Source organism: Saccostrea cucullata, unplaced genomic scaffold (assembly GCF_032062105.1).
Source record: "Saccostrea cucullata isolate Sc308-1 unplaced genomic scaffold, CSIRO_AGI_Scuc_v1 ctg2868, whole genome shotgun sequence".
NCBI classification, from domain to species: Eukaryota; Metazoa; Mollusca; class Bivalvia; order Ostreida; family Ostreidae; genus Saccostrea; species Saccostrea cuccullata.
In genome coordinates this window covers 36,505-51,766 of record NW_026934923.1, presented here as the reverse complement: position 1 = coordinate 51,766, position 15,262 = coordinate 36,505, and the positions used below count along the sequence as shown (strand labels likewise).

The window sequence follows — 15,262 nt, the reverse complement described above, 5'->3', positions numbered from 1 at the left end:
ATGGCATTGATTGCCACCACTGCAATCGTTTTCATATCTGGACATATCCGTGTGAGTTTACATATACTGACTATACTCAAAATTAAGTACAGTGACTGGGTATTGGGTGGTTTGCCTAACCTTAAATTAGCTCAACAGGCAGCTGTGCATCATAATGTATTTATTCTTTTTAAGATACACTTGTATTCATGAATTGGCGCATTATTTTCTGCTACAAAGACGCTGAAAAATTAAGTATATTTTTGGAGTACACATACAGATTTACTTTTGAACATACGAGGGATGTCCGTAAAGTTCGTTGACAAGTTAAAATTTAAATGAAGATGGTGTCATTGATATTCATCATTTGCATATTAATGATCCTTTACTATATATGAATAACATAATGTAATATAATATTAAATTTTAAATATATAACAAGGGCACCGCTAAGCGGAGCATCCCCTGGCGGCAGGAACATCTCTGGTAATGGTAATATCTCATGAGAGATAAATTCTCTAGAGGGACGTTAAACATGTCAAAGATTGATAGTACAAAGTATCTTCTTTAATGTCCCTCTCATGAATATTTTGCTCATATGAAGGCTTGCCCGTGAAGAGCTGCCCATTTTTTCTCATAATAGTCACTGACGGCCATTGAGCAGTGAGAGATCCTTTTGTACCAGCATCTATTGGGACATTGGCCCTTGGTTTACACGGTCTCATTCGAAGGATCAGTCTTCACGTCCCACAAAGGGATTAAAACCCGCAACATTAGGATCAACTTCCTTACTTTTGACAAAATAATGAGTGGAGTGTTGTTGTTGATCCAATTTTTTTTTTTACAAAATGCAAAGTGCAACGCGTCTTGGTTAGTGGAGGGGCATAACATTGATACCTAATTTGGGGTAGTAAAGTTTAATAAAAGGTATTAAATTGTTTTTTCAGCTCTATTTATTTCTTTAACAGAATTATAGGGGGTGGGGGTGTCTATTTTTATCAAAAAACAAATTGCATAGCATTTAAGTTGGGAATGGGGTGGGGGTCATAATATGCATACGTAATTGGGCAGTTTCCCTTATACCAAGTAGAAACATATCACGCATGCTACATGTACAAGTCTCAGTAATTTTAATTATTTACCAACCTAATTAGTATATTTCACAGTTCCAGGCAATACGGATTTTTTTCGTAATGAAAAATAACAATGTACATCGACAGTTTATTTGAACTTGTGGCAGAGGCGTCGGAACCCGTCCCCCCCCCCCCCACACCACCCCCCTCCCCCCCCACACACACACACTTTCAATTTAACGTGCATCCCAAATTCCGTGGAGTTTGGTAATCAAACCGCGAAGTTCATCAAATTCTATTAATCTGGTTCCCACAGACTCGACACGGTTTTTAAACTGGTTCCCTAGCGGAAATGATTATTAGCAACTCGTACATAAAATGTCAGGGTTTCGAGACAGTGAAAATGCGATATCTAAAGAAATATTTCATCAATGAACTTGAAAATTAATAGGCTTCTTCCTTTTATACTGCCACGCAAGTATGTAAACGCTGAGAGTGGTTAATGCAAAGGTTCTCTGTCAATCTTGCCCACATATGATTATTGTCAACTCGTACATAAAATGTCAGTGTTTCGAGGCAGTAAAAACGCGATATCTGAAGAAATATTTCATCAATGGACTTGAAAATTTATAGGCTTTGTCCTTTTATACTGCCACACAAGTATGTAAACGCTGAGAAACGTTAATGCAATGGTTCTCTGTCAATCTTGCCCACAAGGTAACGAGCACACTAACACACTAACACACACACATACATACGCACATTCGCGATGCTATATCCCCTCCGCAACTAGTTGCGCGAGGAGATAATTATTGTACAATTATGACCTCATTATTAGTCTTGTGATGGTGACACGTAGCACCACCAAATTTTAATTAAAAAGATATTTTAATTATTACCTTATAATTTCATATCTTTTTGTAATATTTCGCGGAAATTCGGATTGCTTTTACATAATGAGGTTGACAAAGGTTATAAAATCAAGCCTCCAAAATTTGAACATTCAGAATTTAGAAATTACTGATAAATCGGGGTTAGAACCCACTGAGACAGGACTGGCATTGTTCAAAAACGGAACGTTAACAGAAGAGGTGGAGCCGAGAGCAGTGATAACATTCTGCGTAGACATCGAAAAAACACCCAACAGAGACCAAGAATATGCTGTAAACAGCAGAGAAAAAAATGTATAGCAAAGAAAAACGTTCTGTAGAATTTAAGAGGAGTCTAATACTTTTGGACGGAAGTAACAATTTACATGATGACACTCGTGATGGAAGACCATCATTCCAAGATTGCAGTGCTGTGGAAAATGAAATTCATAACGTGACTTTGCTGTATTTCCGTAAATAAAGTCGTCGTTTTCACGCAGACAAAGGTTTGATGATTTGCAGGATATGAGACAGGAAGTGTTAATTATTATTTTATATATCAAATCGGAACAGTTTGATCATATTTTTGATGACTGTTTAATGCGACATAAGAAATGTAGTGAGTTAAAATGTGACTATGTTGAGAAAAATTATATGTATTACTATACATTTTTGACGTCTGGTAACGTGAAGGATTTTCGTTTTTACTGCTCCAGGTATGAGTGTGTATCTTTTTTGTATCTGATAAAAATTTAACTATTTGTTCTTTGTTTTTGTTTAAAATTTGCATATGTATAAAATGAAACATTAATTTGATGAAAATGATAGTTTCATATCTTTAACAAATGTTTGTCAGTAATTATCAATGCTGTCCACGAACGTTACGGACAACCCTCGTATTGTAACTTTTGCATTTACATGTTTTTATGTTTTAGAAATTTAATCTTTGAAAAAAATGAAAATTATTCTTCATGTGACTGATACATGAATATACCCCCAAGCCCTTTGGATTTCAGCATGGAGTTTTTCTTTTCACGCTATATTCATTCTTAAGGGCAGATGATAAGGATGAAAATTAGATGCATGTATTGGGATATTTTTGTTTACCTAATTTCATTGCAAATGATGCAAATAATGAATTTATAATATATATATATATGTATGTATATATATATATATATATATATATATATATATATATATATATATATATATATATATATATATATATATATATATATATATATATATATATATATATATATATAACTATTAGCCTTCTGTCTTGTTTAAAAATCTACTTTTTTGAAACAATCCTTGTTATTCTATACAAATATTTTTCACTTCAAATTCCATTTCTGTACATTTTTGAAAAAAAAAAAATGACAATCTAAGCGGTGAGCCTTCTTCGTTTTATTTTATACATATAAAACAAGACCCAAGTATTTATTTTCAAACTTTTTGACAAAATTTTCGTTGTATCATTAAAATCCCATATTTCCAAAAACGACAAACTCCCGACGGGTTTTGAAGCAAAATGGGATTCTTCGTCTGACAGTCTGTAGTTCAGCATCAGTTGTCTTGCCCGATTTTGACCTCTATATTTGTCGGCCGACCAATTTTGTATCCATCGGTCCAAGTTATATTTTTTTCTGCGTCGGTGGCCGATTTCGTCAATTAAAGTTATTCGTCGACCAACCTTCAATCATCGTCCGACCATCGGTGCTCAATTTATTAAGTCGGTCGTCCGTCGCTCACCAATAAGGGTGTCCAAAAATTTGGCCGATGAATAAAATCAAACTGTAGCTCAGAGCTCGATGATCGGGCGACAATTGGCTGACTTGTGAATATATAACCTACCGGGGTATTAAGGATACATAAAACAAACAACATTTTAATGCATGGATTGATATATATTTTTTGAACGGAAATAACAAATAGTTTATCTGTAAGATATAAAGAAATCTTAAGCATTATTTGCTGCTTAGATATGTGCCATTTTTCTTTTTTTTTAAGCAATATCATGCAAAATTATGCACACATTTCAACATTGAGTCATAATCTTACAAAATTCTGCCACTTTGAATTGCAAACATAACTCACGTCACCTACACCCCTACTAATGTTTTTGTGATTTAAATTCAAGACACGTGGTTTAGGTTGATCTATTCAAAGCTTATAGGGTAGAACCGGTTTTTTATAAATAAAATGGCAGTAAACATGATATTGCTATAGCCTGTTTCTTTTGAAAACATGTCTTTTAATAAATGTTGCCTTATGGTACTCCTGAAAGACTCTCATGATTTTCAACAGAAAAAGGGTGGCTGAAGGAGGAGTTGTTAAAATAACAATATATCGTATATCTTATATACTTTTCGGTGAAAATTAGAGCTCACTAGTGACCGATTCGCTGGTAAAAAATGTGAATAATCATCTACACTGACAAACATTTGTTTGCCTTATATGGCCATTGTTATAGATACGCACAGAGGATCTTACCACGAGCAACTGACCAATCGTTGAATGAATAGCAACGTTTATGCCAAATACATGTCTACATTTTACTTCGAACGCGTAATTCAGGTCAATCTACGATCATGTTAATCGACTGCAAAATAAAAAAAAATTACTTACGAACAAAATACAAAGATAAGAAATCATGAAAGATGTTACGGTTTTTAATTTGTCGTAAAATGGAAAAAATGTTTAACAAAATGTAGTTTGCGTCTAGTTCAGAACACCAGCGCTTCAAGGGTAAAGAAAACGAGCAGCATCTCTTATGCATTTAAATGGACAAAACTTTGTTTACGTTCGAGATCACGTGTTCGGCCAGGGAATTCACCTGGCAATTGTATTCACCGATAGTACAACAAAGGAATTAATACAGACGCAAATCGCTTTTGCAGTATGACTTTCAGAAACCTAGACTTCCGCGGTTTATTAAACATGTTTAACAAATGAATTGTTTGTCATTATGAGCATGAAAATAATATTTTAAAAAAGCTTTTCATTCACCATAAGGTTTTTTCTTTTTTTTCAAGCGTAAAATTCCTGTAGCATTCGTAGTAACCCATGATGCAATACTCATTCAGCTGACTGGTCAGTTAAAATCATGCTGGTGCCTCATTTGCTAATCTGACACCAAAAAATATAGTCCCGGTTCCCATGCAAAAATATTCATGAATGCAGAAAATTCTATTAAAGAGAACACTTATTTAAATTTGAATGAATGTAAAAGAGATCGATTGATTGAAGTACATTTCTACAGGCATTATCAGCTGATTTTAGGGTGGTGAAAAATGAAACGCAACATAACTTTTCTGTTTACCATGCCTCCACGTGCTAGTCACTTCCTAGCCACATTTCCGTGAATAATTTACCCTATCTCGCTGAAGTCTCGCTAACTCTCGCAAGAGCTACTCTGAACTCATCGGGTTTTATAATTTGCAGAACTCCGAAAAATAAAAGGTTCCGAACACATTAGTAGGGGTGACCTATCTGAATAGAGATCTATGAAAAATATTGATGATTTCTAAAGAAAAAAGATTCTTTGTGTTATTTATCCAAGTTGTTTTGTATTTAAATAATATATGTTTCCTGCAAAAAGAATTCAAATTGCCGATAAATCCATACCAAAACCATCCTTATCCGATCCATATATATGGATTTATTTTTATCCACTTTTAAGGAAGAAAATTGTTTGAATCACGGAAAGAAATCTGAAAGCCATGATTTACAACATTGTTTATAACGGAATATATTCTAAAATACTGTCGACATTGCAAATTATGATTGTTAGTTTAAATTGATATATTTGATATCAAATTGAATGCAGATTGATAGCATTTTTAGATTTTTTTTGAAAGCTTACATATGCGAAATATTTGGAAAAAACGAACATAATTCGAGCTCAAAAGTCAATTTTTATAACAATACAAAAGAGGCACAAAGCAAACACGGATCTCCAAAGCATCAGAGGTGAGATTAGGTGCCACGGAGGAGTGAATATTCTCATATGAAACTGAACTAATCCTAAATTTAAAGAAACAATAATTTGTAACCCTGATATGTAATATAAAAACACCCGTTGTCTCAGAGATATCAAATTCGTAACTTGGCATTATGTATCCAAAAAATATTTGAAGAATTTTTATAGGAATGTTCTATTGAATGTTTTGACAATTAAAATTGAAATAAATTTTATCGATGTTAAATCGCATCACGATAACTTTCTATTTACCCATTGCAGCATAATATATCTCTACGCTGTAGATAAATAAATGATTGTATGGAAGCATCAACTAGGCTTAATCTGAGACTTTGTAGTAAGAATAATAAGAAATAAACATTTTTTTTTCATTTATTAATGTTTTAACTAATGTCTTTGCAATAACAACCTTAAGATAACTAAATGTTTTATTTTATTAATCGTTTCTGACATGATAAATAAAGTTTCTGTTAAATATGTGAAACATACGCACTTATAAAAATGTTACACACGGAAATACCTTTAAATATAAAAATAACAATTAACAAAGAGGTATTCTTTTCTATTTTTATGATAAAGAGGATATGACTCTTTAATAACCCAATTTCCTGTTCTTTTTCACATATTATAAACATTCTGACTTAATCATATAGGTGCCAAACCAAATACAAATTGTGAGGATCTATATGTAAGCGGAGAAAGAAATTCTGGTGTATATAGAATTCGTCCATTTGGTAACGAGATCCAGGTTGACGTGTACTGTAACATGGCAACAGAGGGTGGAGGCTGGACAGTAAGATCTCTCTCCCTCTCTCTCTCTTTCTCTGTTTTTGTTTGTGTTTGAATTACTTGTAGATTTCTCTTATACAAAAAAGTAAATGAGCTCGAGATTCCCATTTAAATATCCTAAGCATTATTTTGCATGTATAAGGTGTAAACGCTATTTCTTAGAATATTTTTGTTGGTAATCCTTAGGCAATCCAAAGACGGATGAGTGGATCTGTGGGTTTCAACAGAACATGGGCGGAGTACAAGAATGGTTTTGGAAATCCTCATGACTCTTATTGGATTGGTAGATTCTTATTTCAATCTCTGTAAAACTTTTGGTATTTTTTATTGCAATGTTCTCTTGTTTGTAAATATTGATTTGTCAAGGAATGCGCATATATTTAGTCATACTAAAGAACATTGTTCAGTTTCAGTACAAATCAGTCTCAGTATTTTTCTTTAATATGAAAACTACGGAAACTAAAACACATTGTTTCAAAAGCATTCGAATTTTGCACGGTAATAAAGCCCTCCCAAGTGTTATTTATAACTCCTTGAACTTCAGCTTTTTCCCGTATTTTGTCAAAAGCTAGAGAAAACTTCAATTAACAGTAAAAATTTCTTTCAACTGATAAAGGGCACATTAATCGGCCACAAAGATAATGATATGCTGAATTGAATTTTGTAAAGGATTTCAAAAACATACTTAAAAACGAAGGATGTGAACCTTTTTTTTTCTTAATGAAAATTATCCTTAAATTGAACCAATTTACATTGTTTTTTTTTCTATTTAGATACAGATGATACAAAAAAACTTTTGTCAAAAATTTTGAAAATAACAACTTGGTTTACATTTATATGAATAAAATGAATAGGTTTCACCGCATAGTTTTTAATTTCTTATTCAAAGTTGCACAAAAATGGAATTTGAGGCGAAAAACATTTGTATGGAATAATAACAATGGTTTCATAAGGTTAGTATTTTGAACATCACAGAAGGTTTACAACTTCTTTTATGTTTTAGAAATTTATTACGTATTTGCACCATTTGCAATCTAATCAGATTATAAAAATATATACCAATTCAGGCATCCATTTTTTTGTTTGTACCATCTGTTCTTAAATCTCACTTTTTCTAATTATTACATATTTCCAAAGTTGCCCTCCTTCACGCATTATTCTTTCATTTTTTTTTTCTCACATTTATATATAAACATTCATATACTCAACTCAAATTAACTTTTTGCAAACAAAAAATTGAAGGGTTCCAACCGTACATTGAGCACAGTCAAAATCAATTACTCTTCTAAACATTAATAAAATTCATATTATCGTATACAACCCCTAATATTGAAGAGCACTTTTAAAACTTACAAGTTATTCATTTACTAATAGATTGATATGGAGATAACGAACAGTATTCAATATCAAAATCCATAAAACAATAAAAAAAAATTGGAGCAGAGCAAACACGGACTTCCGAAACATCAGAGGTGGGACTAGATGCCATGGAAAAGTGAGCGTCCCCTGCTGACCGGTGATGATGGGGACATAGCGGAAAAATCCGTCGTCAAATCAGTGTATAAATAATGGACTAACAATAATGAGGAAAAACATCAGTCAGCATTTGTCTCGATGATAAATTGTATTTGCTGACAAGGTCACTGTAGCAACCATAAAATTTGCGAAATGATTACATGTATTTAAACGGGACTCTTGATATTCTTGTTTCATCAATTTGCTTGTTAATAATTTACCTCGATTTAGAAATTGTTCATACGTAGCGCATCCTCTTGGGTATGAAGTAACTGAGATATGTAGACTCCTTTTGCAGGTGATAAACGTATATTACTGCATAAGTAAGGGAAGGTGACGATAGAAAAGTAAAAGTCATGGCGTTATACGAAGGCTGTCCAAAAAGTTCGTAGACAATGACGTTTTTGTGAAAATAAATGGTTCCATATAAATCTGTTGTATATCAAAATATTTCTTATGAAAAACAAATCAAAATAATTTAATTTTTATTGATGGAGCGTAATATTTTTGTAAAAATCGGGGTCTTTAAAGGTCGCGGAAGGTGCACATGGACCAAGGTTAAAATGACATAAACTGCGATATAAAGTGTTCGCAATAAAAATGATTATTTTCTATATAAGACTGGTCAAAAATTGATAAAAAATTTATGTTACACAAATAAAGAGTCTATAATCAATCTATGATATCTTAAGTATCGCTTACTTTATAGACAGTACAAATGCTAAACAAAAACCTTAACAAATATGTGTCAAAACTCGACCAAAAAAGGGATGTCGGCCGTCAGCACAGGGCAGCGTCCGATAAAAAAAATATATGTATTTTTACAGTTAAAACGACGTAAGAGACAAAATATTAGGTGACACAACTCAATATTATTGAAAAATATTTAGTGCATCAATTCCAGATTGGTATATACAATTTTTTCAACGGTTTGTACAAATTCGAAGACACTACAAGAATTTAAAAACATGTAATTAACTGAAAATGGAGGTTTCTATTCGTGACTTCGTTATAAATCTAGCGCAGTCTCGGACTTTGCTGTGCAGTTTGTGTATACTTAATGTTAATTTAGATGACACTCCTAATTTTTTGTGAATTGTTTTGAATTTTCAAAATTAAATAAATTATAATCTTTACTTAAAGATTATTGCTAGCACTTGGAAGTGCGTTGCGCCTTAAAAAAGAAATGAAGTGTGTGTCCATGAACCATGAACATGTGTTTAAGTCAAAATCCAAATGTTTGACGTTATAATGAAATTAGCTTAACGTCAGACTGGTCCGTACGCACAATATGCAGTCTTTAAAGACCCCGATTCTTACAAAAATATCTAGTTTCATCAATAAGAATTAAACCATTAAGACTTGGTTTTCATAAGAAATATTTTGATATACAATAGATGCATATATAACCATTAATCTTGACGAACACGTCATTGTCCACGAACTTTTTGACAACCCTCGTAGCGTGGTTGTTACATTACCATTAACGTCTTTTTCAAGTAAAATATACAAGTAAGAAACAGATGTGTCAGTCTCTCTGGCATCTTTTATCTCAAGCTCACCAGGATATATCGTATCGACGTAGCAATGGAATTGACCACTGAGAATTGACAATACGTAGACGATATATCTAAATATCAAGTTCAAGGCCACAACAAGTGTTTTCTTCTTTTCACGCATTAGATTTTGCACAAATTCTGCTTCATGTGAATAAAAAAAAAATAGGTCTGCTATCGTATGAATACATGTGTTTTGTTTAATGCAATCCCTTAAAAAAATTCTTAAATAACCTTACTTTGCTAATTTAATGCTACATCTAACCCTAGGATGATATTTTGAAGGAAATGACGTGATGCATCATCTTACCAAGGGAAGGAACTCTTCCCTCTATGTCTCACTTACGTTAAAACATGGTACAACTTTGTATGAAGTTTATCATCAGTTTTCCATTTCTGAAGAAGCAGAAAAGTACAGACTTTTTCTTGGAGGACCAGCTAATGGAACATTAGGTAGATAGTAGGCTGAATGTGTGACTAAGTACAGAAGGAGAATGATAGGGGGAGAAAAAGTAAAAATTACATATACAAATTGTTAAAATATTTTGTCATAAACTAAAATGCAAAAAGCTGGTAATTTCTGTCGCTTTTTTATGAAACGATAATGTTTGAAAAAATCAAATTTATGATTTCTTCTAAAAGAAACCTTTCCTTCAACAGGGGGTATCTTTTGCTAAGAGACACCTTATCAAACCTTTGGAAATTTCAGGGGTTCGTGTTTCATGCCGTTTTAACATGTTTATACCGTTTATAACCGTTCGGTATCATCTGTTTTGAAATGTTCTTTCATCATTTTATATCATTTCAATTTGCTATAATCTGCTGTTTTAGCCGATACACATGGAAAACACAAATTTCATCTGCTAGTCTTAATTAAAAACAATGTTTTGAAGATTTCCTTCTATACATTGTAAAGCTTTTTCATTCAAAAATTAAAAAAAGACACCCCGAACGGCACTCATAATTACTTCAGTCGAAGTCGAGCTTGTGCTTGAAAATCAAGAGTCTTCTTACGTGTACTCCATAATAAATCAATGTACTGAAAGTGGGACTTTAATTACATTTTCTACTCTGAAATTATATATCATATACATATAATATAATCATACATAGTCCTAGTTTTCTGCGTTTGAAATAGCTAATTACGAATTGCAACATTTTTTCCCGATGACAAACATGCAGGTCATAAAGGTCATGCAGGTCATAAAGTATTAAAACTTAGAATAAGAAACGAAATACATAAAGTTAACCCTTATTATAAAACACAGACTTCCTGTGTACTGCTATGTGCATATAGATTTTTGACATTTTGGGTATAGTGGGTCTGGCATTAATAACGCCACTGTAACTTCGACCAGCCCCCCCCCCCCCCCCCCCCCCCCCCACACACACACACTTTTCAACCAACAGTACGGTAAAAAAAAATCAGGTCTTTAAGTTAAGTACATTTTTGAAAAAAGATTATGTATGAGAATGTTTTTAATTTATATTTTCTTGAAGCCAAAAGTTACTCAAAAAATTGATAAAGTTTGAAAGGGTATTGATTTGATCGATTTTCATACGTACTCAGCTTTTAAAATCTGTTGCACAGAATTTACAATGCATGAAGTTAAGAGTCGGTCAGATCCCATATGTCTCACTATAAAAGGATTGAAAAGCCGTTTTATACTCTACCAGACTGCCTATAAAGTTGCTGTTTGAACATGATTGTAACTTTCCAGTCAAGGATAGTTTATGTATCTATCAGAATTTTTCTTCACAATGTTTCATGATCTACAAAACATAATCTATCAGATTCAAATCCGGAGAAGCGGCAGGCCAGTACTTAATTATGGAAATATTTACATTCACTGGATCAAGCGGAATTAAATCCAATTGCTTATTCCACCTCATACCGTACGCGGGTATGTTAAGGCAGCACATGGACCAAAATTCGGCGAATTAACACTTTTTTTTATAATTATGTAACACTAATAAATCGGAAAAGTCAAGGATAAAACTTTTGTTATAATTATGCATTCTACAGACTTCAATGGGACTTATACTACATCACGCACTTCACCACGAGGTCACCACTGACGTCTATAATTAGAAAATATGCCTTAATGAAAAAGTGAAAAGTTCAACACTACCCCGGGGATAATTAATTTAAATTTGTAATATTAGTTATGTAAAAACATCTCTGTACCATGCAAAGTGCTGCTAGAATCCTACTGTCCTATCACAGAAATAATTATTCAACATTTTCGGACGAAACCTTCCCAAAATTTTTACATTTTGTTCATAACATCGAAAAAAATGCATTAATTCCCGTAAACCATACGATTCTATAGCAGCACTTTCCAAAAACAATAGAATAAGAACTTTAGATAGAAACAAAAATTAAGTTTCAAAGTGTGCGGCGTAGTGTTGAACTTTTGCATCTTATTTGTTACGAACGACAGAGGAAAGGCTGATCGGCAAGTAAACACCCTCCCTGCTTTAATTTAACGAAGAAATTGTAGAAGTATATTACCATACCTTATTCATAAGCTTTATTCCCAAATGAATCAAACAAGTTATTCATTCTAAATGCTTTTAAACTCCGATTTCTTGTGTTCGTTTACATGAATTCACGTTATGTTTCACTTTCACTCTGCGACTGCGTGATCAACAGTTATGACGTCACGGGTTTGGTATGTAACCCCTGTGATAACTACAGAGACCCAGAAACGACAAAATTCTGTTTGTATTATGCCTCTGCATATTTTGATTCATTTTCACGACCTCAAATCAATCTTAGATATCGATTATAAGAAATAATTATCTCTAAACTTCACGTCATACAGCTTACTATGACGTCATATCATATAGGCAAGTAGAATATTTGGTTGTAACCTTAACCTACCTGCGTAACAGATGGTGACAACGTTGGCACACCATTTTCGAATACATCTGTAGAACTGAAATCGATTTTTGTCCGTAAAAATCACATTGTCAAAATTGATATTCTGATGAAAATGCATCATGACTCTTTTTTTTTTTTTTTTGGTCTTATCTGTTCTGTTGTGAAAATATATGCACAGATATAAGTAAACTCATATAAAAAAATCTTGTTTCCATGATAAGACAGGAGGCAAAATAGATTATATAAAAACAAAGATAATCAAGAACTATGAAAGATTTTTGGATATTTTTAACCCTTGTGTTAAAAATGCATGATGAATTTTAACAATTTAGAATTTTGATGAAAATGGTAATGTAAATGAGGTACTTATGCAATAATCGTTTCTTTCTTTTCACAGGTGACATGTTACTTAACACTGGCGATTCCTCTTCTGTTCTGTCTGGGATGTACTTCAGTACCCTGGACAGGGATTACGACAGCAGTGGTGTATATAACTGTGCTGCTTACTTTGGAGGAGGCTGGTGGTTCAATGCCTGCCATTACGCTTGTCTCAATGGTCCCTGGAACACATCAGCCTGGGTTAATCCTTGGTTTCCTAAAGTTCCATCCGGGATACATGTGACAGAGACGATAATGATGATTAAGCCTCATTAAGTGTCTGCTTTTGTGTATTCTCTGTTATTTTCTGTGTTAATGTGAAATAAAAAAAAAAAATAAACAAGAGGCCCATGGGCCACATCGCTCACCTGAGAAGCTATGGCCATTCTGTTCTTTACCAGATTTCCCCCTTGTTATACATAGTGCATACCCACCCTACCCCACTGATCATAATTTAGACATTTTGAAATCTACACTACCCCATGATCCTTCCATGGGCACATATGTTTCAGCTTTTTGGTCCAGTGGTTCCCGAGAAGAAGGTTTTTCCTATATATTTCTATGTAAAACTTTGATTCCCTATAATGGCCCCGCCCTTCCCCCGGGGGTCATGATTCCTACAATTTAGAATTTACACTACCCCAGAATGCTTCCACATAAGCTTCACTTTTTCTGGCCCAGTGGTTCTTGAGAAGAAGATTTTCAAAGATTTTTCCTATATATTTCTATATAAAACTTTGATTCCCCATTGTGGCCCCGCCCTTCCCCCGGGGGTCATTATTTGAACAATTTAGAATCTACATTATACCAGGATGCTTCCACATAAGTTTCAGCTTTTCTGGCCCAGTGGTTCTTGAGAAGAAGATTTTCAAAGATTTTTCCTATATATTTCTATGTAAAACTTTGATACCCCATTGCGGCCCCGCCCTTCTCCCGGGGGTCATGATTTGAACAATTTAGAATCTACACTACCCCAGGATACTTCCACATAAGTTTCAGCTTTACTGGCCCAGTGGTTCTTGAGAAGAAGATTTTTTAATGACCCAACCCTATTTTTGTCTTTTCTTAATTATCTCCCCTTGCGAGGGGATATGTCCCTTCATTTTAACAATTTAAATTCCCCTTTACCCAAGGATGCTTTGTACTAAGTTTGGTCAAAATTGGCCCAGTGGTTCTTGAGAAGAAGTCGAAAATGTGAAAAGTTTACAGACGGACAGACAGACAGACGGACAGACGGACGAAAAGACGGACGGACGACGGACAAAATGTGATAAGCAAAGCTCACTTGAGCCCTCGGCTCAGGTGAGCTAATAAAAACGACTTTTGTTCATCGAAAAAGGTTTACTTAAAATGTATATTTTGTTCATCCTGAGATTATTAGAGATTGCACATGTATAGGCAGATATTAATAAGAGATATGATTAAAGTTCTGTTTATTTTGCCTTTAAAGAGACATTGTGCGAATAATGCTCTTATATAATCTAAGGATGTATTCGTCTGATACACGACAAAAAAACGTGCATTAAACTTTCCACAAGCTTATATTTTTCTGAAAGTGTAATATCCAAGTAATAATTTAAAGAGAAGAAAAGTGTATGTTAGTGTTCATCTAAGAGAGATTCAACCCCTCCAACATAGGCCAAAATAGAGCATGGGAAATTTCATTAAAATAGCTAATAGACCATAAAAATACCTCATAAACTTATAAATACAATCAATTTAAACCTAAATTGGCTTAAATTTACTTGAAAGTATAGCAAAGTTAATTTTTTAAACAAAATATGAGCAAATAAACACCAATTAGTTAACTTGTACCCAAAAATGTTGTATACCGGTGTCAAAATTAGGCAAATTTTTTCACCATAAAATTGCTCAAAAACCAGAGAAAAACATATTTCTACATTTAAACTTTTTGAGAATATTGTTGCACAGTTTCTTTAAGTATTTTGGTTCCTTTTCATAGTATAAAAAGTAGGGGTTAGTGTACATATAAGAAAGTTTTGATATTTTTTATATCCCCACCCCCTATTTCTTTTTCAGCATCTAATGAAAATAAATTAAGGCATTTAGGCTTCAAAGTATGCGTTTTATTCACCAAATATTCAAAATTTTTGTGATAATTTCAGGTAATAATTGCAATTTTATTTAGAAAGCTTTTATAAGCAAAAAGTAATTATTGAACACATAAAACTTCACAATTAGGGCCCTGCAAGGATTTGCGGGTGCCC

The 15,262-nt window shown here is 33.3% G+C and overlaps 1 protein-coding gene across 1 annotated transcript; it reads left to right on the top strand.

Annotated features, from left to right (window-relative positions):
- LOC134241551 (fibroleukin-like) lies at window positions 1–13,310 on the top strand. The gene is made up of 5 exons (XM_062723591.1): window positions 1–109; window positions 6,563–6,702; window positions 6,885–6,981; window positions 10,055–10,222; window positions 13,054–13,310. The coding sequence occupies exons 1-5, from the start codon at window positions 1–3 to the stop codon at window positions 13,308–13,310; spliced, it is 771 nt and encodes a 256-aa protein (XP_062579575.1).
- The last annotated feature ends 1,952 nt before the right edge of the window (window positions 13,311–15,262 follow it).